This window comes from Trachemys scripta, chromosome 3 (genome assembly GCF_013100865.1).
Source record: "Trachemys scripta elegans isolate TJP31775 chromosome 3, CAS_Tse_1.0, whole genome shotgun sequence".
In the NCBI taxonomy this organism is placed as follows: domain Eukaryota; kingdom Metazoa; phylum Chordata; order Testudines; family Emydidae; genus Trachemys; species Trachemys scripta.
Genome location: NC_048300.1, coordinates 44,804,389 through 44,829,409, shown reverse-complemented (window position 1 = coordinate 44,829,409; position 25,021 = coordinate 44,804,389). Strand labels below are relative to the sequence as shown.

The 25,021-nt window shown below is 39.9% G+C and overlaps 1 protein-coding gene across 1 annotated transcript in view; it reads left to right on the top strand.

The window, feature by feature from the left end:
• Positions 1-25,021, top strand: part of USH2A (usherin) — a 548,586-nt gene that overhangs the window by 187,199 nt on the left and 336,366 nt on the right. The window contains exons 22-26 of the mRNA XM_034764482.1: positions 2,660-2,786; positions 3,195-3,296; positions 9,712-9,900; positions 10,455-10,585; positions 18,199-18,472. Coding sequence (XP_034620373.1) covers positions 2,660-2,786; positions 3,195-3,296; positions 9,712-9,900; positions 10,455-10,585; positions 18,199-18,472 — 823 coding nt within the window. The remainder of the gene's footprint in view (positions 1-2,659; positions 2,787-3,194; positions 3,297-9,711; positions 9,901-10,454; positions 10,586-18,198; positions 18,473-25,021) is intronic.

The window sequence follows — 25,021 nt, the reverse complement described above, 5'->3', positions numbered from 1 at the left end:
ACAGGAAGCTTATCTCCTGTGTTTGAGATTTGCAGTGGAAACTAACATTAAAACAAGTGTCTACTCTTTTCCATTCAGGCCAGCATCTCTCTAATGTAAATTGGAATCACCAGTGAGAGCTACTTCACCTGCTAATTAGAATGTGACTTCTTGATTTTAAAAATAAAAGCTAATGATTTGTTCAAATGTTCCATTCTCCAAGAGTGTTACAATAAGCTGGCTTCTTTCAATGTTATAGGCAGTGCGTTGCCCAAGTACAGCGTTTTGCTTTTAAGAACAAAAGGTGAAATCCTGGTCCCAATGAAGTCATTGGCAAAGCTCCCACTGACTTCATTGATGTGATTTCACTCAAAGTATTTTAAAGTTTTACTGAAACAGTAACAATGAAGGTTCAGTATATAGTTCTATAGCCTTAAAATTCTGTCTCTTCTGCAGGGGTATCCTGCCCTGAAGGATGAATTCTATTGAATAATATTGAATTCCTTGAAAAAAGGCACTTTATCCTTGCAAGTCAGGTGTAATTTAATGGTCTGGGATTGTATTTATTAAGGATTACTGGGAGATTTAATCACCAATCAGACATCAATCCCTAGGAATTGCCCTATGACACAGTCACTTTTCCTACAGTATTATGAGAGAAATATCTGTTTAAAAAAATGAATAATTTGGATGTGATGTCTGCATCAGTTATTTTCCTTTTACCTGGTGTATTTAGAAAAGTTTTGTACTAGATGTTAGCCTTTGAGATCTCCAAGTGTGTCTCACTTATCTTATCATTTACAATTTTGTATGTCCAAAATAATTTCAATATAACTTGGAAAGAGTTATGATTAGATTAGCATTTGTTTTGCATGCGACTCTTATATACAAATGGCATCTTAAAACCACCCCCCTCTGATTTTTTTCAGCTGAATTTTTTATGACTTTTCTCTTCTCCAAAAAAACTGGACTGACTGTCCTTAAGATTGAAGTCTTCTCTTTATCCACAGAATAGGGTGAACAATGGCAGTGCAAGCTTCCCAATACTGCCCTATAAGTATTCCTGTACCTTCACTTAGAGAGACTAACTAGAGACAGAAACTGCCAAACAATCCCAATTAGTGTTAAATGTGATGGTGGCTTCTGTATACCAGACACTAATTTCACACACTGCAGGCTGCCTAACAGTCATCCAATAACTGTCTCTTGAAATATTACAGAATTTCAATTTAACCCCCACCCACCCCACTGAAATCAGTGGAGCTGCAGAGGGGGTCAATCAGAAAAGAATTTAGGCTCTAACTCATAGTAGCAACTAAACTTGATCCCTAGTCCTACACACAAACTTGTGAGTAGGCTAATTGACCAAGGATTGGGATTGCAAAGAGATGAGTAAAGCTTGTACAATGTTAACCATTGTTCACTATTTTAGCATAAATTTAATAGAGGAGGTATTTTTTGCAAATCTTTATATACTGCAGGATGCTTTGCTACATGTCTGAGATTAAGGCTACAACACACCTAAATGCCTCTATTTCACCTGCATATATAATTTAGCGAGGTACTGTGACACTCTGTATCTTGGGGGAACACCCTGCACCCCCATGTTCATCCTTCTGGTATGATTGTGTGCTATCCAATGCAAAGTTTGTCACGTTGGTTATTTTCTGAAGGCTCAAGATGCACTGGGCATTGTTGTTTTAGTAATGGTATAGGTTATAATTTCATGTATATAGTTATGAGGTTGAAAATGTGTCCTCATGGCTTAAAACAAGCCCAGGCAAAACTCTTCAGGAACAGAGGGACAGTTCACACCTCATCAGGGCATGTATGGAACAAACCCATCCCAGCCTCCCAGGAACAAAGGACACTGGCCTAGACAGCAGCAAAGGATCTCTAATGAGTTACCCGCCTTCCCTTGATCAGTCAGGGACTACGATGAGGTAATGCTCACCTGACCCTGAAGCAGGGGCAGGCAAAGCCAAGAGGGAAGAAAAAACATGATAAAAGGGAGAGACGTTTGCCATGCTCTTCCTCTCTCTTCCACCTCCATCTACAGACATCACCACCAAGCAACTGAAGCACTGATCAAAGGGGAGAGCCTGGCTGAAGGGCAACCAGCCAGCCTGTGGTGAGAAGCATCTAAGTTTGTAAGGACACTGAAAGTGTTAAGATCAGCTTAGAATGTGTTTTTCTTTTATTTCATTTGACCAAATCCAACTCGTTGTGCTTTGACTTATAATCACTTAAAATCTATCTTTTGTAGTTAATAAATCTGTTTGTTTATTCCACCTGAAGCAGTGCGTTTGTTTGAAGCATGTCAGAGACTCCCCTTGGGATAACAAGCCTGGTATATATCAATTTTTTTGTTAAATTGATTAACTCATATAAACTTGCAGCATCCAGTGGGCATAACTGGACACTGCAGGATGGAGGTTCCTAGGGTTGTGTCTGGGACCAGATATATCGGCTAGTGTCATTCGGTTGCACAATCCAAGGAGCAGCTTACATGCTAGAGGCTGTGCGTGAACAGCCCGAGAGTGGGGGTTCTCACAGCAGAGCAGGGTAAGGCTGGCTTCCAGAGTCGAGGACTGGCGTGACCTAGCAGATCACAGGTCCAGATAACACCAGGGGAACGTCACAGGTACCTTCTATTAATATTTTAAATATTTCTTGAAAGGGATCTGCAGTGGCAGTTACTCCAATAAATGATGGCGGAAGACAATACAATGATAACGTTTGGCACCATATAATTGCGACAAGAAATCAGGCTTTGGGAAAAATCACTGTGGATAGTCAGTACACAGGTAATTAACCCATTCCATCACATTATATCATTATCATCAGGGTATTACTCACTTGCTTTCACTTTCACTACTTACCCTCTTCTGTGTGTCGAAAATATTTGCACAAATGTTCATGAAGAAATTGGTCACAGTACATTGTCTGCTATGGTCTGTAAATCATTGGCAATTTTAATACTAGACTCTAGGATTTTTGTCTCTCTTTATACTTCTTGATGATATGCTGCTATTATGTTATTCTATTGTAAAATGCCATTGTAAAGCATCCTGGGGCTTGTGTAAAAGGGCACAATATAAGCATGCATAGTACTATATCTGAATCCTGGATCTAATATGTGATACAGCATCACTATTAAATTAAAGATTTATTGAAAACTTTGCATAGAAAAATAACACCCTTTCTTTTTTTAGGTTCGTCCTCAGCTACAAGTGGCAGTACTATTATTGGGGAAAACACAGGTGTTTTTGTTGGAGGACTTCCACAGGATTATACTATCCTAAGAAAGGACATGAGTGAGTATAGTTGTGTTATTCATATGATGTATCTGAAATCCACTACACTGGGGTTGAGTAACCTACCTTTGCAACACTGAAGGCTGCATTGATAATTTGCCAGGAACACGAGGGCAGCACTTAATTTACATAATTATTTAGATAATTGTTTAATCAAAAATACCTTCACACAAATTTTCTTGTATTTGCATCTTCAATGATAGAAATTGCTTTTTGGCTGAGTTCACTAGGAATATAAGCAACATTACTTCACACATATGTTGACTTATATAGGATAAGAACATATAAGTTAGTAACATATACATAAAGCATGTGAGCGCATTTCATATTTTACGTAGCATAAGAATTCCAAAGTACTTTTCAAAACTATAAATATATATTGTGTTGATGCAAAAACAATATTAATAAAAATAAGTTATAATAATGTCATTACAAACTTCTTTGTGCCTTTACTGAATATTAATATATCGTTACAAGTGTACTATAGCAAGGATGCTTAGAAATAGGACAATACACATGTTTAGCTAATTATGTTAAAAACAGTTAAAGCTAATAGAAGAAATTCCAAATGTTTTCTACTTCTGTGTCCCAAGAACAAGCAAATATCAAGCAGACTTACCATATAAACATTTTTAGTAAGAAAGCTAATTGTGACAGGAATGCAGTTATGTTGTGTTATCAGAGCAATAAATCTAGAGGTAAAGTGGGGCTATACCATCTCCCTTTCCATTTTCTTTTTAAAGGAAAACCTGAGTTTAAAGCCACACAAAAATCATCTGGAAGCATAGTGTAGTAAAATCTCATTCCGAGGGCAAGTTAGTGACAGAAAGGTAAGGGAAGTGTCATTTGATTCAGAAAAATCTACAGAATCATAATTTCAGTGGTGTTGCCCTCTGTGGCGTGCCAAGGGGGGGCCTTACTACCTCTGGTTCCCAGCTCCAGGTCCTTTAGATGGTATAAATGTCATCAGAAAAGGGTCAAGTTGGGTATAATTGAAAAGCTCTTTCTAAGAACTCCTAAAAAATAGGCATGTTTGGACTTCTGGAAAACCAAATTTTCTTTTCCGTCAAACTCTATTAAAACTGAAAATATCTCAGAAAATAGACTGAATTAATTTTTTTCTTTTAAAGTTAGTTTTAACTCTATCTTGATCTTTCTGGCCACAAGAACAAAGGCAATTAAAGAAATGTTGCATAGTCATTAAACAATGTACATATTCAGGAGCTGAAAGTGTCACCTAAGCCATGAACCAAGGCATGGAGCCCATGAAAGAGGGACATCTAAAAAAGCATGGAAGAGATGTGTTTTCTTACAATTTCAGGAAAAGGATATGGGTATATAAGACAGAAGTGAGCACCCCACACTCACCCCCTGGGCAGCAAGCCAAGGAAACCTCTCCAAGACTTAAGCAGGGATTCATGAGAGAAAGTTAGCTAAAACATTGCCAAGGGATTAGATTTAAAACTTTTGTAATGATTTTGTTGGAATATTGAAATGCTGTTGTAACTTAAAAGACTAACAGTTTCTCCTGTTAATAACCAAATGGTTAGTCCATGAGGAGTCAGGCTAAACATTGGTAAACAGAGAAATAGTGGTATTTAATTGAATGTAAAATTCTTAATATTGGTTAATTGGGCTGTCTCAAGTCAGCTCCTTAAATGGCTTCTTATAAGTAACTGATATAAATATTTCTTTGGTTTCATAGAATTTAGTTAAAATTGCTTACTTGGCCAGCTATATACGGGCTGATTATTTATTAATAACCAACAGGTCCACCTGCTCTCTTTCAAAAATTCTTTTGCCTGTGTATAAACATTCTTAGTTATCTAAAGATATAGTAAAGAATGGATTCACAATAATTTGGGAAAACAATATACTTTGGTATATTAACTAACCAAAAGGAAAGCACACCTCAGAGGTGTGTGCTCTTAGGGATGTAATCTCTGTTAAAACTCTCCAAAGAGAGACATACAGAATAGATTGTAGCAGAAGTAACCAGTTTAACACTTGTGTTAGGTCATTTGTAGTGTTTGATGTTTTCTTTTCCTTTATTTAACAAAAAAAGAGCTGTGATTAATAAATGTGATTATTTTGCTTGTTCTTGAGCTTCTATATGAGCCAAGCTTCTGTGTTGGCAGTAAGAGAAACAGTTGGTAAGAGCTGGCCTATCATGTCTTGGTTCTCTAAACTAAATATTTTTAGTAATTTTTAACTCAAAATTACTTGGAGTCCAACAATTTAAAACTACCCCTTTCATTCCCACAAATTGAATTGCCCAAGAACTTAACTACTGAAACATCAAGGCTGAAATGCAACAACTATTTAGCTCAGCAGCGCTGCATGCCAATATAGGACCGAAAGGTGCTTTGTCCAGTTGAAACAGTAGAGGAATGTAGAATGCAGCTACCCAAACTCAAATGTAATGAATACTTATATCTAACCAGGACACTGGACATAACACCCTACTCATGCAAAATTGCAATGGGTTCTTGAATATCTACAAGTGAGGCCTGGCCTACGCTACGGAGTTAGGTCGAATTTAGCTGCGTTAGGTCGATTTAAAAATGAATTCTTCCACACAACAAACCCCGTTCCGTTGATCTAAAGGGCTCTTAAAATAGACTTCTGTACTCCTCCCGGCGAGAGGAGTAGAGCTAAAATCGACTTTGCTGGGTCAGGTTTGGGGTAGTGCGGATGCAAATCGACGGTATTAGCCTCCGGGAGCTATCCCAGAGTGCTCCATTGTGACTGCTTTGGACAGCACTTCGAACTCCGATGCACTAGCCAGGTACATAGGAAAAGCCTATTTCCTGTTTGGTCAGCGTGGCTAACTCAGCAGCACAGGTGACCATGCAGTCCCCCCAGAATCGTAGAGCGTAGAATGTTGCTACACTCCCCCTATCATCTCTGTCCCTGAGGTTATCGCAGATTAGAAGGCCAAAAAAACGCATTTGCAATGACATGTTTTCCGAGCTCCTGCAGTCCTCCCGCATTGATAGGGCACAGCTTAATGCATGGAGGCATTCATAGACTCATTAGACTTTAAGGTCAGAAGGGACCATTATGATCATCTAGTCTGACCTCCTGCACAATGCAGGCCACAGAATCTCATCCACCCACTCCTGTAACAACCCTCTAACCTATGTCTGAGTTATTGAAGTCCTCAAATCGTGGTTTAAAGACCTCAAGGTGCAGAGAATCCTCCAGCAAGTGACCCGTTCTCCACGCTGCAGAGGAAGGCGAAAAACCTCCAGGGCCTCTGCCAATCTGCCCTGGAGGAAAATTCCTTCCCGACCCCAAATAAGGCGATCAGTTAAACCCTGAGCATGTGGGCAAGACTCACCAGCCAGCACCCAGGAAAGAATTCTCTGTAGTAACTCAGATCCCACCCCATCTAACATCCCATCACAGACCATTGGGCATATTTACCTGCTAATAATCACAGATCAATTCATTAACAAAATTAGGCTATCCCAGTGGCAGAGGCCAGGAAAGAATTAAGTGAGTGCGAAGAGTGGAGGCAGGACGTGATGCTGAGGCTAATGGGGGAGCAAATGGACATGATGAAGCGTCTTTTGGAGCTGCAGAAAAGCCAACAAGAGCACAGATCCCCGCTGCATCCACTGTATAACCGTCTACCCTCCTCCCCATGTTCCATAGCCTCCTCACCCGGATGCCCAAGAATGTGGGGGGTGGAGGATGGCTCTGGGCACCCAGCCATTCCACTCCAGAGGATGGCCCAAGCAGCAGAAGGCTGTCATTCAAACAGTTTGATTTTTACTGTGGCTACAATAAGCAATGTGGCCTTGTCCTTCCCTCCTCCCACACCCCACCCGGGCTACCTTGTCTGTTATCTCATTTTTTTTTAATTAATAAAGAAAGAATGCATGGTTTCAAAACAATGGTTACTTTATTTTGAAGGGGGGAGGGTGATTGGCTTACAGAGAATTAAAATCAACAAAGGAGGCGGGTTTGCATCAAGGAGAAACACACACAACTGTCACACCAAAGCCTGGCCAGTCATGAAACTGGTTTTCAAAGCCTCTCTGATGCGCAGCGTGCCTTGGTTTGCTCTTCTAATTGCCGTGGTGTCTGGCGTGAAACTATTGTCTGCCATTGCTTTCACGGAGGGAGGGGTGACTGACGACATATACCCAAAACTACCCATGACAATGTTTTTGCCCCATCAGGCATTGGGAGCTTAACCCAGAATGCGCTTAGTGTGGACATATGCAATCGACTGTATAAAAACAATTTCTAAAAATCAACTTCTATAAAATTGACCTAATTTCATAGTGTAGACATACCCTGAGACTTTTTCACATCTCATCCAAAATAAAGTAAGTCTAGCAGTAGGGTGACTCCTAACACAATGTTCAGTAATTATTCCAGTACTGGAGCATAGGAAACAATGCTAGACTACAGTGTTTTCACCAGCTTTAATTGTTATCCATCTGTCTAGATAATTTAGGTACTTATATGGCCCTCATTATTGTAGTATCTGAGTTCCTCACAGTTTTGCTGTATTTATCCTTCAACACCGCTGTGTAGGGGGTTCGGAAGTACTGTCATGCCCATTTTACAGGTGGAGAACTGAGAAACTAAAAGACTTTTAGATCACATAGGAAGTCTCTGATGGATCAGGTTACTGAAGTCAGATCTCCCGGGTCTCAGTCTGGTGCCACTGGACCATACTATTTCTCTTAATTGCTTATGTACTTGAATTTTTATTGCCTTACTTCATACACCTGCATACAAAGCACATTCTACAAATAGCAGTGGAACACAATGAAGTGGCTAAATGGGTTACTTATTATCTATTTCAATAAGGACCTGGGTATATTTCACATATGCAGTCAGCAGTTTGGACCTCTATTGTAATAATTTGCACTTTCCTCACATGGCTGTGTCCATATGCAAGGAGAGTGCAGATTACACACACTGCAATTTTACCGCTGTTTAAAATCCTCCTTACTCTTAGAGTCTAAGAAGTGACTATGTAAAAATGGTATTCTGAGATTTCATATTTGTTGTGTCTCAGTGACTCCATATCATGTTTGCTCAGTTTACGAGTAAAAAGATGTTTTTCCTAACTGACAGCACTGGGATCTCTAAGTCAAACAGTGTTTACAGCACCATCAGTAGTAAAGACTTAGAACTTAGTTGACAACTTTCTTTCATGGTGTGCTGCCTGGAGTAGACTTCAGCTCACTCTCTTGTCATTGTGTTAACTCTGCAGGGTTTACAGGAATCAAAAGTAGCACAAACTTACTTTTGTCATTAAACATCCAGTTATAATACAGAAGGGCAAATTCTGTCCCTTCCTGAGAAGCTGCAGAGGGCTCTTTGGCAGTGCAGCCAATGTAGTTATGCTACTTAATATGAGGCTGGATATCAGGGAGTACACAAGAGGGTGGCACCTCTCCACATTGTGAAGTCTTGTTCCATACGTATGCCCAGCAATGCAGCACACAGGGAATGGGGGGGAGGGATCCATGAGTGCATGTAGGTATTACATAAAAACCATCAAAAAACTCAGCAAGTGCATGGAATTAGTAAACCAAAAAGCTTCCACTTCCTGTGTCTTTATTTCAATTTATCAAAAACAGAAAAACATGTATCCATAGTCTTTAATGAATTGGTTCAGACAATCATCCCAGGTGTCTGCCTCAGAATCCCATGTAACTCAAAAGGACTGTGCAAACAAACGAATCAGAGTGGGTTTACTTATATATATTTTTCAGGAGAGGACCATCAGTAAAACCTGCCTTATTACAGATTCCTCTCCAGTTAGGAAAAATGGATGTGTACAATCTCTTATTTCCCAACATGTCTTTCCCCAGCCAGGGCTACCAAGAAACCCCATTCACCTGTATTTCTTAGAGATATTGGATAGGAACTATCCTGTCCGTTGTACTGAGTGGAGAGGGGAGTTTGAGCCCATGCTGCTCAGGAAACTCTGATTTTGGGGTTCAAAGCCAGATTCAGAAACAGTGGCTTCTATGAGACCACATCTTTCCCTCCACTGGTTGCATCCCCTTCCTCGTGGTATTTCTAAGAAGTAAAACCTGAAATGGAGGAGTGCTAATTTAGAATGATTCCCTTAGAATCCTCATGGGGCATGTACACGCTGTTGCATCCATATGGGCTACTTTTGCTGTAGATCTGAAGGAGCCTCCATGAAGCAGTTCAGCAAGTTCAGAATCCTCCCAGGCCAAAGAGTGGTGGCTGCTCACCTAATGGCTGGCCAGGCACTAGAGTCTGGATTTGACCCAGGGAGGCGATCCATAAAGAGATTGATATTTATATACATATATACCTCTCCATCTGTGTGCGAAGTATGATATGTATGCATATTTGTCTTTATTTTAATATCAGGTGGTTCATTTCCTAAATGATATTTTCACTTTTGCAGGGATGAAGACAATAATCCAGAAAGCTTTTGTGGGGTGTCTCAGTGATGTGTTTTTGAAAAAAACACACAATCCCTATGAAAATTGGGAACCTTTAGAATGGCAGGATGCTGAAGAGCAAAACAACGTCTATCACAGTTGGGAAGGGTGTCCCACTGTCCTTATGGAAGGAGCACATTTTCTTGGCAAAGGTAAAATAGTATATTATATAGTGGACCTATCAATTCTCAAATTGAATAAATTACCACACCTGTATTTCAATTGTCCTCTTTTTAAACACATTCTTACTTACACAGGGTTATTTTCAGCTGGGCTAAGGCTTAGCTTCTGTGTTTACAAGAGCAATTCATGCCCATAGAATGAATTACAGTCAGCAAGAGGTGCAGCTGCTTGAGATGCACACACATTTACTACAATGAAATATTTTGCAGGTGCTGATTGTGCCTACGAAGGGAAAGGGCACACCTACTGAATATTAACACAAAATACCGTGATGCATCAATGGAACACCATGATGCAAAAATCACAATGAAGTATTAGGTTGGTGCACTGTTTCTCCTTCCTGGGTTTTTGCTCCATTTGATGATGAAGTGGCTTTATAAGGCTGAATGACACTGATCTAGAACATCAACGCAGCGTCCTCTGTTAGAATTCTATAAATGACTGTGCAATGCAGCATCTTTCCTTACTTTTGATTTTTGCTTTGATTTATTTATTTTAAAAACATGTTATTTTGTCTTTCAAGGGTTCCTGGAACTTCATTCAGATATTTTTCATGGTGGACTCGACTTTGAGATCTCCTTTAAGTTTAGAACAGACCAACTGAATGGATTACTTCTGTTTGTTTACAACAAAGAAGGGCCAGATTACCTTGCAGTAGGTTCAGAAATGAATTATTACAAATATTTATATGTATGAGATTTTCTTGTTACTGTCTCTCCCTAAAATCACTATCATTTGTTGTTTTTTATTTTTTCAAACAATGTAATCTTATATTTATATGTTCACCAAATACTAATCTGTACAACATTTTAAAATGTATAGCAAAAGGGTTGAAAAGAAAAAAATATAATTCATGCATATATTTTAAATAAGAAAAAAATCAATGTGTCACATACACTGCAACATCTTCTACTGGATTGTAAGCAATTAGAATCAGATAGAGATGGAAAAGACCTATATTAAGTCCATTCCCTTGACAGTGTGGAATTATTCTCTTTTGTATATTTACATGACAAGGACTTTATCCAGGTCGGTTTAACTATCTCAAGTTCCAAGAGTTCCATCACGTCCCTAAGGAAACTGTTCCACGCCCTAATAGATCATCATAATCAGGATTTTTTTTTCTTATTAGCAATCATTTTCCATTTTTAATAGGAATATAAGAATTGCCACACTGGATCAGACTAATGGACCATTTTAGTCCATTATCCTATCTCCAACAGTGGCCTATATCACATGCTTCAGAGGAAGGTGTGGGGGAAAAACCTGCAGTGGGCAGCTATGAAATTATCTGCGTATAGAGAAGTTTTCTTCGTAACCTCCAATAGGTAGAAGCTGGTTTATGTGGTGAAGCATTACTTCTTTTTCAAAACTCTGTTCGGGATTTTTTTTGTCCAGTCCTTTAGTCTTGTTAAGCTCTTCAGTTCTACAGGTAAATTGTGTATTGTGAGAAACACTATTTCCTTTTATTATTTTTAAATGTACTGCCTTTCAATTTTATGAAATTTCTCCTTGTTCTTGTATTATGAACGAAAGTTATCAGAAGAACCCAATCCAATTCCTGCGCACCATCATTAATTTTATACCTATAACATGTCCCTTATTTGTTTTCTCTGTACAGTAAAACCTCCCCAATCTCTTCAATTCTCTTGATAGAGAAGTTTTTTATGTCTCTAGTCATTTACATTGGCATCTACATCTATGAACTTCCTTTATCTCTGCTATATCCTTTTTCACATATAGCGACCAGAACTGAACAAAGATGCCTTTTTGCCATGCTTCATTATTTATTTATTATTTATATTTCTGTATCTTTGTTTTTAAATGTTAATGTCACAGTCATGGGTTTTGGTACCTTTACTTCTCCAAGGATGTTGAACTTAGTTTCATTGTGGTTGCTGTTACTTGGCCACTCAACTACAGTTACTTCTTGAATCAACCCCTGTTTGTTATATGGGATTAGGTTGAGAATGATCTCTTCTTCTAGCTGTTCCAAGAAGTGGTCATTTAAGGTGACAATAAATTGCTTCACTATACCTTGTCCCATAGTTATATTTAACCAATTTATATATAGGAAGTTTACATCACCCATTATTATTGTTTTATTAGCTTTTGTTGCCCCCTTGATCTGTCTCAACATGGTTCATTCAGTATCCTTTTCCTTATCTGGAGGCTGGCAGTATAATCCTACTCGTATGTTTGTATTTTCATGACTTGGACTTTGTATCCATACAGCTTCAACTATGTGGATCTTTCCACTCAGAATTATCTCACTAGATTCTAGGGATTCTTTTTGGGGTGTTATGCTATTCCTCACATCTCTATGATCCAATCTACCCTCCTTGTATAGATTTATATCCAGACATTACAGTATCATATTAATTTTTGTCATTCCATCATTTCACTAATGCCTGTTATGTCTCATTGCCAGACATTCTAATTCACCTGTTTTTGCTTTAAACTTCTCACATTCATCATATAAGTCTTTATATTTTGTGAGCAGGTATTTGGTTTTTATCTAACTCCTTAGTCGGACATTTGTTGATCTGTCAGAGTTTACTTGTCTGATCCCAACCCATCCCTGCTTCAGTTCAACTATAATTTCTGTCCCATCCTTCATCCCTAGCAGATATGTTTGCCTGACCTGTGAACTCCTCTGCCCTATCAGCTTTCCCCCAGCTCTTGGTTTAAACAGCTCCAAAACCTTATTAATTTTCAGTGCCAGAAGTCTGCCTAATTTCATTCTATTGCTCCAATTCATTATCTATATAACAGTGCTGCCCAGAGGATGCCATCAGGATTATGGCCCCAGTGTGTCACACTGCACTAACTAGGGCTCAGTCCTGCAAACACTTTTGGGTATGTAAATTTACCCACTTTACCCACATGCTCAAGTATTTGCAGGTTTGGGGTCACACAATCCCTGCCATAAAGATGATAATCTAAGAAATTATATTGTAAAATCCTTTGGGCACGTGCTGTCTTTGTACAGCACCGAGAACAATGGGTCTTGGTCTGTGCCTACCGACCTGAGGTGCTATGGTAACACAAATAATTAATAATAATAATAATAATAATATATCCGCTTGTATTAAACTAAATATTTCTTCTCCGTCCTTAATGTTTACCAAGTCTATTATGTGTAGACTGTTACCATATTTTCTAGAGAGACAAGACTAGTGAGGTAATATCTTTTATTGGACCAACTTGTATTGGTGAGAGAGACAAGCTTTCAAGCTACATGGAGCTCTTCCTCCAGTCTGGGAAAGATACTCTGGGAGTGTCACAGCTAAATGCAAGATCAAACAGATAGTTCAGCATACGTAGGTAGCACATATTCAAAGAGACCATTCAAGGTGATGTGGCCCATTAACACCCCGGTAGTCATAGGTCAAAAAGAAGGGTTAGTGGGTTACAGATTGTTGAAATAAGCCATAAATCCAGTGTCTTTATTAAGGATATGATTTTTAGTGTCAAGCAAAGTTATGAATTTAAGCTCCCAGGCTCATGTTATGAAAGTTCCTTTGAGGATGAGCACTGATAGGTCAGATATAGAGTGATCACTTTGTGAAAAGTGCTCACCCAGGTGTGATGTGATGTTTGTCTTTTATCATTTACCTGTGTGAATTCATCTGAGAGTTCAGTGATTGTCTGGTTTCACCCACATAGTTGTTATTGGGGCATTTAGTGACCTGGATGTGGTACACCACGTGTTGTGACAGGCATGTGTAGGACCCATAGATCTTGAAAAGTGTGTTATGGGAGGTGTTGATCATTGTAGTGGTGGAGATATGTCTGCATGTTTTGTATGGGTTGTTCTGGGAGGGTCTGGTGCTGCTTTGAATTTAAGCTTGCTTGTGATGATGAGCTTGGAGAGTTGGGGGGTTGTTGCTAGGCTAGAAGAGGGATTCAGGAAAGATTTCTTTCAGGATTCAGTCCCCATTGAATATGAGTTGTAGTTGTTTGATGATACACTGTAGGGGTTCCAATGTGGGGTGGTAGGTGACAACTAGGGGTGTGCAGTTTGAATCAGACAATCACTATGCTCTTGAATGAATTCACGGGAAGATGATAAAAGTGGAAAATACATATTACCTGTGGATGAACACTTCTCAGAAAGATATCTGATATGGCGTGATCAATCATTGTTCACCCTCAAAGTAAACCTGTACAACACTTTCAAAAGATGAGCTTGGGAGCTTAAATTCATAACTTTGCTAGTCACTAATAATCATAGACTGAATAGAGACACTGGATTTATGGTTTATTACAACAATCTACAACCCATAACAACCCCACCCCCATTCTTCCCCTCCCTATGACTGGAGGAGTGTTAAAGGGCCACTTCACCTTAAATGGTCCCTTGAAATATGTATCATCTACTTATGCTAAACCATTTGTTCCAGCTTGTGTCTAGCTGTGACACCCTAAGGCCTTGTCTACACTACTGCTTAAGTCAATGTAAATGATGTCACTCAGGGTGTGAAAAAAACACCCCCCAGAGTGACCTAACTTACATTGACTTAACACAGTATCTGCACTGCGCTATGTTGGCAGGAGATGCTCTCCACCAACATAGCTTCCGCCTCTCATTGAGGTGGATTAATTACATCGATGGGAGAGTGTGCTCCTGTCGACATAGCGCATCTTCACGAGATGCGCTGAATTTACGCCACTCCATCAATCGCAGCAGCGCTGATTTAGTGCGGAAATGAAGACAAGCCCTGAGTTGGTTTTGCGGACCTGAAGAAGACTCAAAAGCTTCTCTCTCTCTCACCACCAGAATTTGGTCCAGTAATATCTCTCTAATATTGTCTCTCTAACATCCTGGGACCAACATAGCTACAACAACACTGCATACATCATATTTGCTGTCAGTTGTCATTTCACTCACCGATATGTATTTAAAACTTTTTTCTCTTTCCTCTTTAAACTTCTGTCATAAATTAGAAAATAGCAACAAAAAGCACTTTGTGTTGATTTTTAGGATATTTCTAATTTACAAATGAAACAGCAACTAAATGGACTTATTCCCAATTTTAAATTTAATTTTGGGTATTATGCTTGCCCCCTGACCATTTTTGTTCCTTTACAGCCACATTTTCTTATTTTTAAGTGTTTTTCTTTCTCCCTTTATGTGTAAGTCCCACAGAAATAGATAAAAATGATTATCTGACTATAAAGAGGAAATGACTGTACAAAAAGCATTGTCAAATACACAAAGTAAGCAAAGAGAAAAATAATTTCCCCCTCTAAAGTCACTTTCCGTTTTAGTCAACGTAGGTGTTACAACTCAGTTGGTCATTACTGCACTGAAATGTGTGGTTGAATATGTTTCCCTGCCTCCATTAGCAATTTTCATCTCACCTCATCCCCTCACCTCAAGGAGTGCTATGTGCAGAGTACATTTTCTAGTCTCTTGCAGTCCGATGTTACAAACACACATAAGGATGTCAGAAGTGTTCTCTGAGTATTTAAGCTCACACAAAAAAGTTAACACTGAGTGGAAGTGAGGTTTATAGCACGCTGCTCATAAATGATGGTGCTGTCGTTGGGAGCCTTGATCAAAACAAACTTGCACTGGAAAATAGGTTAGAAGTCACAGCACTTTGCCAACTTCTCTATGGGCAGATAATTCCATAGCTGCCCACTGCAGGGTTTTTCCCCGCACCTTCCTCTGAAGCATGTGATATAAACAAACTGTAACAGATTAAAAACTGCATTATTCCATAAGAGGTAGTGTTGAAGTCTCATTACAAAATGGCATATGCCATGTTCTAGTTGCAGTTGTGTCAGCCAGAAAAGTGAGTGAGCTTCAAACATTTCTGGCTGAACCACATTATATGACATTGCACAGGACAAGGTGATACTCAGCCCCCACTCCTTTCTAGGGTGACGAGATCACACAGGTGAAATATCAGGGGTGGGGGCAGAGAAAAAAAAGCCCCCCCCCCCCCCGCACCAGCATGCCTCCACTGCATGCCTCCGAGCTGCACACCCTGCCCCACCACCAGCTTGCCTCCACTCCGTCTCCACCTCCCCCCTCCCTCCAGCAAGCCTGGGAGGGAGGGGGAGGAGGAGGAATGCAGTGTGCTTGGGGAAGAGGCGGAGCCAGGGCGGGGATTTGGGGAGGGATCCAATGGGGCAGTGAGTGGGTGGGGCTGGGGGGCGCAGGGATTTGGGGAGGGATCCAATGGGGGGAGAAGGGGGTGGAGTTATGGTCGGGGGGGGGCACGAGCCCCCTCCGGGCTCCGCTCTGCCTGTGAGCGGAGGCAAAATATTGGGACAATTTGCGTCCGGACCGAAGGTAGGTCGGGACGTGGGGGACAAATAAGCAAATATCGGGACAGTCCCGATAAAATCGGGACGTCTGGTCACCCTATTTCTTTCATTCCTAATGTGGTCTCAGAATGTTATCTAAACCAGTCAGTCAACCTGCCTGTCTTCTTCTTGAAGCCATACTCTGCACTGAGAGAAAAGAAACTACATACACTAGATGTATCTAGGGCTTTGCTTTATTATACTGCCAGGAACAAACTGTTCAGACTGTCACCATATCTATTTCTAGCCACAGCTGGGTGTTCTAAAGGTCAGGCCATTTCATCAACAAGAATATAGAAATGGATTACACAGTGTAGCTTGCTGTGTTACCAACTAGCTGCTGTACTTCTCCCACTGAACGTCAAGGCTCCCCCCACCACAGAACAAACATCCTCCACCTGCTTCAGGAATGTGCTAACATCAGAAGTCTGTAACACGGCAATGTGGAATAACCTACTGACCTTTGTCAAGCACTATACCTGCACCTTAGCTGCTAGGTCATATGCCAAGTTCAGGAGAGGAGTACTTCAATCACTGTTTGACTGATGCAGCTGAAATTCTTCATTCCCATCCTTCTGAGGTTTACTGCTTGCCAGTCACCTACAGTAGGTTTCACACTGACTCATACTCAAAGACAAAAGCACAGTCACTTACAGTAACTGTGGTTCTATGCTGTAGTCAGTGTCAATCCCATGACCTGTCCAGTGTGCCTTCTTTTTGGAGTCTTCATCTACCCAGAGTTTAAAATTATGACGTCATTGAGGGAATGTCATAGCCGCTCCACCCTTTGTGCCCTCACATGGGAACATAAGGAGGCACAGGGTGCATTTGCCGTCTCGACTGACACAGCTGTTCAAAAGATCCCAGATATTACACAAATGAGATGCATGTGATCCACACTGACTACAGCATCTTGAAGAACCACATTTATTGTGGGGTAGGTTAGCATTTTTTGGACACTTAGAGTAATTGTTACTAAAATGCAATCAAAATATAAATACTTTAATGTGAGATATCATTGGTATTCTCTATTTCTCAAAAAGATACATCTTTTTCCAAAAGAATTTTAAAGATGTATATTTTTATAGCTCTATCTTTATATTTTATCTTTATATTTTAAAATCATATGTCACTTAAGATTTTGACTTGGAAAATGAAATGTATTTTCTGTGGGCTTATCCTTTGTTTTTTTATTTTATTTTATTTTATTTTTTATTTTTTTGTATTCACAACTACCATATTTTAAATTATCAGTGTTCTGTAGTAGCCAATTTGGAATCTCAAAACATACTTGCTGGTACATCTCAGACAATCAGGATTATATAATTTGTCAGTAAAGCATATGGAAACTTTACTTCCACAATGAAAATTTAGGTAAAATATATTCATATTTCAAAATTGATATATTAATCTAGAAAATACATACAGAAACAATTATTTGAGAGATATAAAACAATAAAGATGAAATATGGAATCAATATGTTATTGTTCAAATTTGAAATTGCATTCACTAGATAATTAAAAGGAGCTTAATCAGGTCTGACATTTAATTTCCTTATTGTCATGTCACATTTTTCCAAAAATTAAATTGACAGAAGAAAATGGTGTTTTGTCATTTTCAAAAAAGTCAAATAGAAATAGTCCTACTTTAAGCTGTCCTTTTCTTTTCAGTCAATTATGCTGCTGTTGATACTGAAGTCCTAAATAGGTTTCAAAAAAATAGAATTTTTTTGTTACATGTCAAATTGTGTCATTAATTGATAGAAGTGTACTTGCTACAGTTGTTATATCCTATGTTAACAATTGCATTGTCATTACAATTACTTGAAGGAAAAATATTTTTGTACCTTTCCTTCAGTTGAATGTCTTAAATGTCAGTAACACATTGACCTTTTCCTCCTCTGTGGCTGTCATTTTTGAAATCTTTCTTTTATTTTAAAATACAGGCTGAACTGAAGAGTGGAATTCTGAGCTTCCTGTTAAAAACTGGCACTGTTTTTACACAAGTGGCTCTCTGGGCGGGGCTGTCCTATTGTGATGGAAACTGGAAGAGAGTAGCTGTGAAGAAGGAAGGCTCAAGAGTTTCTGCAAGTATGAATGAATTGACAGAGCATGTTTTGGAACCTCGTGCTCAGCAACTGAAAGTAAACTCTCCAGTCTATGTAGGGGGAATCCCCTCTGAGCTACAGAATTTCTATAAAGAACTAGGATTAGAACAAGGTAAGGAAATCCAAGGGAAATCCAGCATTGCAGGAACAGGTGTTAGTAATTCTGTAGACAGCTGTCTTTGCTCTGAGATGGTACTAAATGTATGCACCAGTACAGTGTTAGGGTGCATTTAAACAATGTAGTATTTTTCAAGTCTAAAGGGGAAATACAGATGTTCTCCCTACTGTTGTTATTGTCCCATGTTTCTGCTAACATTTCCATCTGTCCACCCCATCTAGCTAAACTTCTTGCTCCAAGCCTAACGTCTCAAAGGTCACTTAGATCTTACCAGCCCCTTAGCTTGCCTGCAAAGTCAAGATGTTTGCATCCTAATTTACATATCAGTTGTTCCTGATCAGAGCTGTTAGCTTAGGGTACGTCTGCCTAGCACTTTTGTTGGTGTAACTTATATTGCTTAGGGGTGTGAACCCCGCCCCCGAGCGACACAAGTTACACTGACAGAAGCGCTGGTGTGCACCTCTAGTGCAGATGTGGCCTTAGGTAGAATATGGGCTTGTCTACACGTAAAATGCTGCAGAAGCGCAGCTGCAATTCAGTGAAGACACTCCCTATACTGATGGGAGGCGTTCTCCCATTGAAGTAGGTAATCCACCTCACCAAGATGGCGACTTAATTCTTCCATCAACAACAATTACGTTGTTCAGGGGTGTGGGTTTTTCACTAGACCTAAGTTAAGCTTGGGCTGTCTGTGCCCTTTTAGTATATTGACATCTTCAAGAGGCAAATGTTATAATTCCCTAATTTCCCTTAGCAGTACCCCAATTCTGCAAGACTTGTAGGCAGACACCAGATCATAAGCCTTTGGGTAAAAGAAGTATCACCCATGTAGAATCCAGTGAGGGTACTTTATCTTGCTGTCTTCTAGGCAATAGACATAGTATAAAAATAAATCTTACAGTCTAAGTAGTGTATATATAATTATATCAATTAAATGTTATATGAACACTAAATGATCACTCCTATTTTTGTATACTATCAAAATCCTCCAACCCTTATGATGTCTTAAGCAATCTTTCAGATCAGCTGCATCAGAAAAATGAGACGCGCTAACTTCAGCTGCACAGGCAGAAAAGCTAAATCTTCAAGAGAGAGATTTTCACAGCACTCCACCCACACAAGTCCCCTCCATAATCTGGAAAGATAACACACTCAACAAGTGAAACACAAGATAGGCACATTAGATCACTGGAATGCTCTCCATTGAGTAGGACATGGCTATATGTAGCAGCTACTGGGAGCTGATTAATCATTTCACAGGCATTGCTAGAGGTAGTTACAGAATTTTGTATTCAGTGAATACTTTAAGTGAGATTTTCTGGATCAGCCAGTTGTACCTGGCACAGAACAGGGAGGAGGGGGAGACAAAGTTACTTCAACTCACCTTTGTGCTCCCTATCTCCTACCCCCCTCCCAGTTCTGGGACAGGCTTAATCTCTAGTGTAAAACAGAGTAGCCTTTCTTTGCTCTGTTCAACACTGAGTTATCTGTGGCCCTTGGTCAGGGACCATCTGGATGCAAAATGCCTGCAACATGGCCCTAAACTAACCTGCCCCCGCCCCATGAATTTTGGCCTCTACCTTTTTTTTCTTTTTCTTTGTTTTGTTTAACAAGGTCTTTGCAAATAAACCGTTATTTATGAAGCTATTCATTATTCATAATTTATTTTAATCTATCATAAACAATCAAATGGTAGTCAGTAGATTATATGTGAATTGTCTAATATTGGTATTCAGTATTGAACATCTTCAAGTGGGGTAAATACATGTGTTGATGTTGAATATCTGTATTCAAGTAAATTAGGCAGACAATTTTTCAAGCTTTATGAATTCACAGATATGGAAAGGTTCAAATCAACCCAAAGTACTAGGATTCACAAGTAATTAATACATGTTCTTTCTAGTATTCAGTAGCTGTAGGCATCATAATACATTATAACCTACCCCAGACCCTATGCACATCATTTTTCTGGCCCAAAAGGATTATCCATTATTCATGTCCCATTAACGCTATATCTTACCAGATGGTATCACTTCTGAGTTGATGCACTCCCAATTCCTGTAGCCAAGGGATCTATGAACAATTAATCTAGGGCCAAACATTATTAAAGGTGAGTGTCTAAAGTATATGTTTAGGCACCTAAGTAAATTTGGTCTGATTTTCAGAAGTGCTGGATCCTCACTGACTTGAAATAGGAACAAGCCACCTATTTAGGTGCCCAAATGTGGATTGAAATGAGCATCTTTCAGCACCCATGTTTGAAAATATTGGTCTATATTCATATTTTTAACTTGTTTGACTTTATCATGTTCCCAACTGTAGCCTATCAGTGTGACCAATAGGAATGAGAATATGTGACATTTTGGTGATCACGAGGAACAGTAAAGGGCTTTGTCACTGCCTGCCCTGTAAGCTCGGGGTGTGTTAATGCTGTACAGCTATGGTTCAGATCCTTGACACCAGTAGCCTGCCCACAAGCACAAAGTCTCATCTTGCAGGATGACACCAATAGCCCATCTAGTCTCAAGTCTCCCCAGATTCGTCCTTCCTGAGTTCTTAACTACTAGGCATTTGGACTTTTCTCCTTTGATTTGTCACCCCTGAAGATGTGAAACCAGCCACCCAGATACCAGCTTACTTTGGCCCCCATGTTCCACTCAGTTTGTACAACACAGACCTGCTTGGGGTAAAAATAAACAAAAGGTTTACTTAATAGAAAAAACACAGATTCAAAGATGAAGTGGTGAGGGAGAGCAAATATCCCCTAACTATAGCTGGGATCCAGCATTTCTCAGACAGCTTCCTGCCCAAAGGCTGTTCCTCAGTTTCTGGATGCAAAACCTTAGGCACAAGCTTGCTTTTAAAAGGCTTCCCACCATGTTTCTCTCAGGGCTTATCTACACTGTAGAGACTGCAGCTGTAGGGTTCTCCCATCAGCACAGGTAATCTACCTCCCTGAGAGGCGGTATCTAGGTCAAGGGGAGAATTCTCCTGTTGACATAGAACTGTCTACACTGGGGGTTAAGTCAGTTTAACTGTGTCACTCAGGGGTGTGGATTTTTCACACCCTTGAGCAATGTGGTTATATTGACCTAATTTCCTAGTGTGGACCAGGCCTCAGTCCATGGTGACTCTTGTATATTCCACCTGTGGAAACCCCCTCTTGACTTGAGAGCTGGGATGTCTCAAAGTTTTTCCATTAACTCTAATGGCCTTGTTATTTCCTGGACTAGACAGTAGGTAGCAACAGAGGGTCCTGTGGCACCTTTAAGACTAACAGAAGTATTGGGAGCATAAGCTTTTGTGGGTAAGAACCTCACTTCTTCAGATGCATCTGAAGAAGTGAGGTTCTTACCCACGAAAACTTATGCTCCCAATACTTCTGTTAGTCTTAAAGGTGCCACAGGACCCTCTGTTGCTACCTACTGTCTAGTCCAGGAAATAACAAGGCCATTAGAGTTAATGGAAAAACTTTGAGACATCCCAGCTCTCAAGTCAAGAGGGGGTTTCNAAACTTATGCTCCCAATACTTCTGTTAGTCTTAAAGGTGCCACAGGACCCTCTGTTGCTTTTTACAGATTCAGACTAACACGGCTACCCCTCTGATACTAGACAGTAGGTAGTAACTTGGATCTGATTATGTGTAAACACCTGACTGGGAAGTGCCTCTCCCTGTCCTGTTGTGAAGTGGAGCTGAAGTTTAGGAGCTCATTTCTCTCTATACACAAATAACCATAACCCGTATACATAGCTCATAAAGATTCTTAAGTTTAGAAAGTTACAAGCTTTCATAAAAGATTTTACTCAACACATTTTTATAGCACAATAACATTTTATAAAATAAGTTGGTTCAACTGCTTATTCTTTGGGTTTCAACCTCCCTGTTCTCCCTTTGGGGTGTCTGAACACTGATTGTCACAGAAGCATTTGTCAGAAAGAGAAAATTTGACTAAAATGGCACGTTTCTAGGTAATATTTTAGGATGCATAATCTAGAAAGTATTGTAATGTGTGTTACTGTTTGTTTCTCTTAATGTAATTCAAATTTGAAAGTAGCTGATGTTGCAAGACTTGTATTTATAATCCGCAGAATGATACATTGTCAATAATAGATCCTGGTGTGTTAATTTCATGTTTTGTGCTTTATACTATCTACTGTAAAGTACACCTTTGAATTAATTCTAATTTTCATTGTTGGGATATACATGGGAGCTTAGTTGGCTTCAGAGACCAAATGTTGTTACCAACTGATGATTGCTCAATGGTCTATTTGACATAAGTTTCTGAGCATTGTTCAGTTCCCCATCACAAATAAGGTATCTACCTCACAAAGCCATATGACAATTGTCATTTATTACAAGCCTTGTTGGGAAGTTCAGTTAGAATCCATGAATGATTATCTCACCTGTGGAGGCAGTGTGGACAGATCAATGTGGGGATGTTTGTGGATGCTTACACTATCATTTTCTGTGCTGCAACTGTCTTAGGATAAACAAAGGACATCAGTTTCCATGGCTGTTCATTTTGCACCTCTCAACAATACTACATTCATCAAAATAATTAATTTAATAACTGGATTAAAAATGAGCTATAGGGAATACTATCTCAATAACAAATAGAGAGGAAGAGTGGTCCAGTAGTTAGGGTGCTAGCCTGGGACTTAGGAGACCTGGATTCAATTCCCTGTCTCACCAAAGACTTACTTCCTTTGTGACTCTGGGCAAGTCACTTTGGGCTTGTCTGCATGAACATTTTGCTCCCAGTAATCAGAGATGTGAATCTACCCCTTACTAGTTTGCCATGCTCCAACTGTCCATTGTGGACCCTGCTGATGCACTTTAACAGTTTGTTTAGAAGAGGACTAGATCAAAGTAGGGTCCACAATGGACAGTAAGAGTGCAGCAGGCGTGTGAGGGATAGAGTCAGAACCCAGCTTGCTGTGAGCTAAATATTTGTGTATACAAGCCCTTAGTTTCTCTGTGCTTCAGATTAACCTCACAGGGGGGTCGAAGTAAGGAAAACATATTAAAGATTGTGAGGCATTCAGATATTATGGTAATGAAGGCCATAAAAATACCTTAGATAGAAATATAGGATTTTCCCAAGAGCTATATTATAGTTATTGATGCATGAGAGAATGAGCAATCTATTTTTTAATTTCCAGAGTTAATTTTAAAAGTAATCAAGGTCTCTGTTCCAGTTACCATATTATTTTATATTATTCTAACTACTGGCTATTGTACCATATTCAAATCATAATTAGGGCCCTACCAAATTCTTGATCCATTTTGGTCAATTTCACGGCCATAGGATTTTAAAAATCATAAATTTAATGCTTTTAGCTATTTAAATCTGAAATTTCACAGCATTGTAATTGTAGGGGCCCTGACCCAAAAAGGAGTTGTGGGAGGGGTATCACAAGGTTATTGGGGGGGTTGCGGTACTGCTATCCTTACTTCTGTACTGCTGCTGGCGGCGGCGCTGCCTTCAGAGCTGGGCAGGTGGAGAGCGGCAGCTGCTGGCTGGGAGCCCCGCTCTGAAGGCCGAACCAGCACCAGCGCCGAAGTAAGGAAGACATGGTTATGGTATTGCCACCTTTACTTCTGTGCTGCTGACTGCAGAGCTGAGTGCCTGGCCAATAGCCGCTGCTTTCTAGCCACCCAGCTCTGAAGGCAGTGCAGAAATAAGAATGGTGATACGGCAACCCCCCTAAAATAACGTTGTGACCCCTCTGCAACTCCCTTTTGAGTCAGGACCCCCTATTTGAGAAACACTGGTCTTCCCCCCCCTCCCCCTCCATGAAATCGGTATAGTATAGGGTAAAAGCACACAAAAGACCAAATTTCATGCTAGGGACACCAGATTTCACAGTTCGATGACCATGAATTTGGTAGAGCCCTAATCATAGTACTATATTTGCATCGCCTTATGAAGAGATGCATTTCCTTTGTAAATTAAATCATAGAAATGTCAAGAAAATTGTACAACTACACTATTTTAAAATGTTCCTATTGTGAATAACTATATTTTATCAGGGCCGGTGCTTCCACTAGGTAACCCTAGGCAGTCGCCTAGGGTGGGAGGATTTGGGGGGCAGCATTTTGCCGTCCTCGGCAGAAATTCGGCGGCAGGGGTCCTTCCGCTCCGGGTCTTCAGTGGAAATTCGGCGGCGGGTCCTTCACTCGCTCCGGGACTTGCCGCCGAAGTGCCCCGAAGATATGGAGCAGAAGGACCCCCGCCACTGAATGCTCAGAGGAGGAGCGCTGCCCCCTAGGGTGGCAAAAACCCTGGTGCAGCTCCTCTATTTAATATATTTATAATGTATGTAATAAGCCATATTTCTAGTGTTCAAGTCACTTACGATTTTGCCTATGATTGGGAGGTCTTGGGTTATGTTTTATGCTATGTTTGTGAATGAGGTACCAAGTATGGTCCAGTTATGACAATCTCTGTTATGCTCATGTTTCCTCTATATGCAAGTATATTTGCTGTCCATAGGGTCTTCTTAGTTCAAGTGACTACGAATATAATGCAAATTTATGGA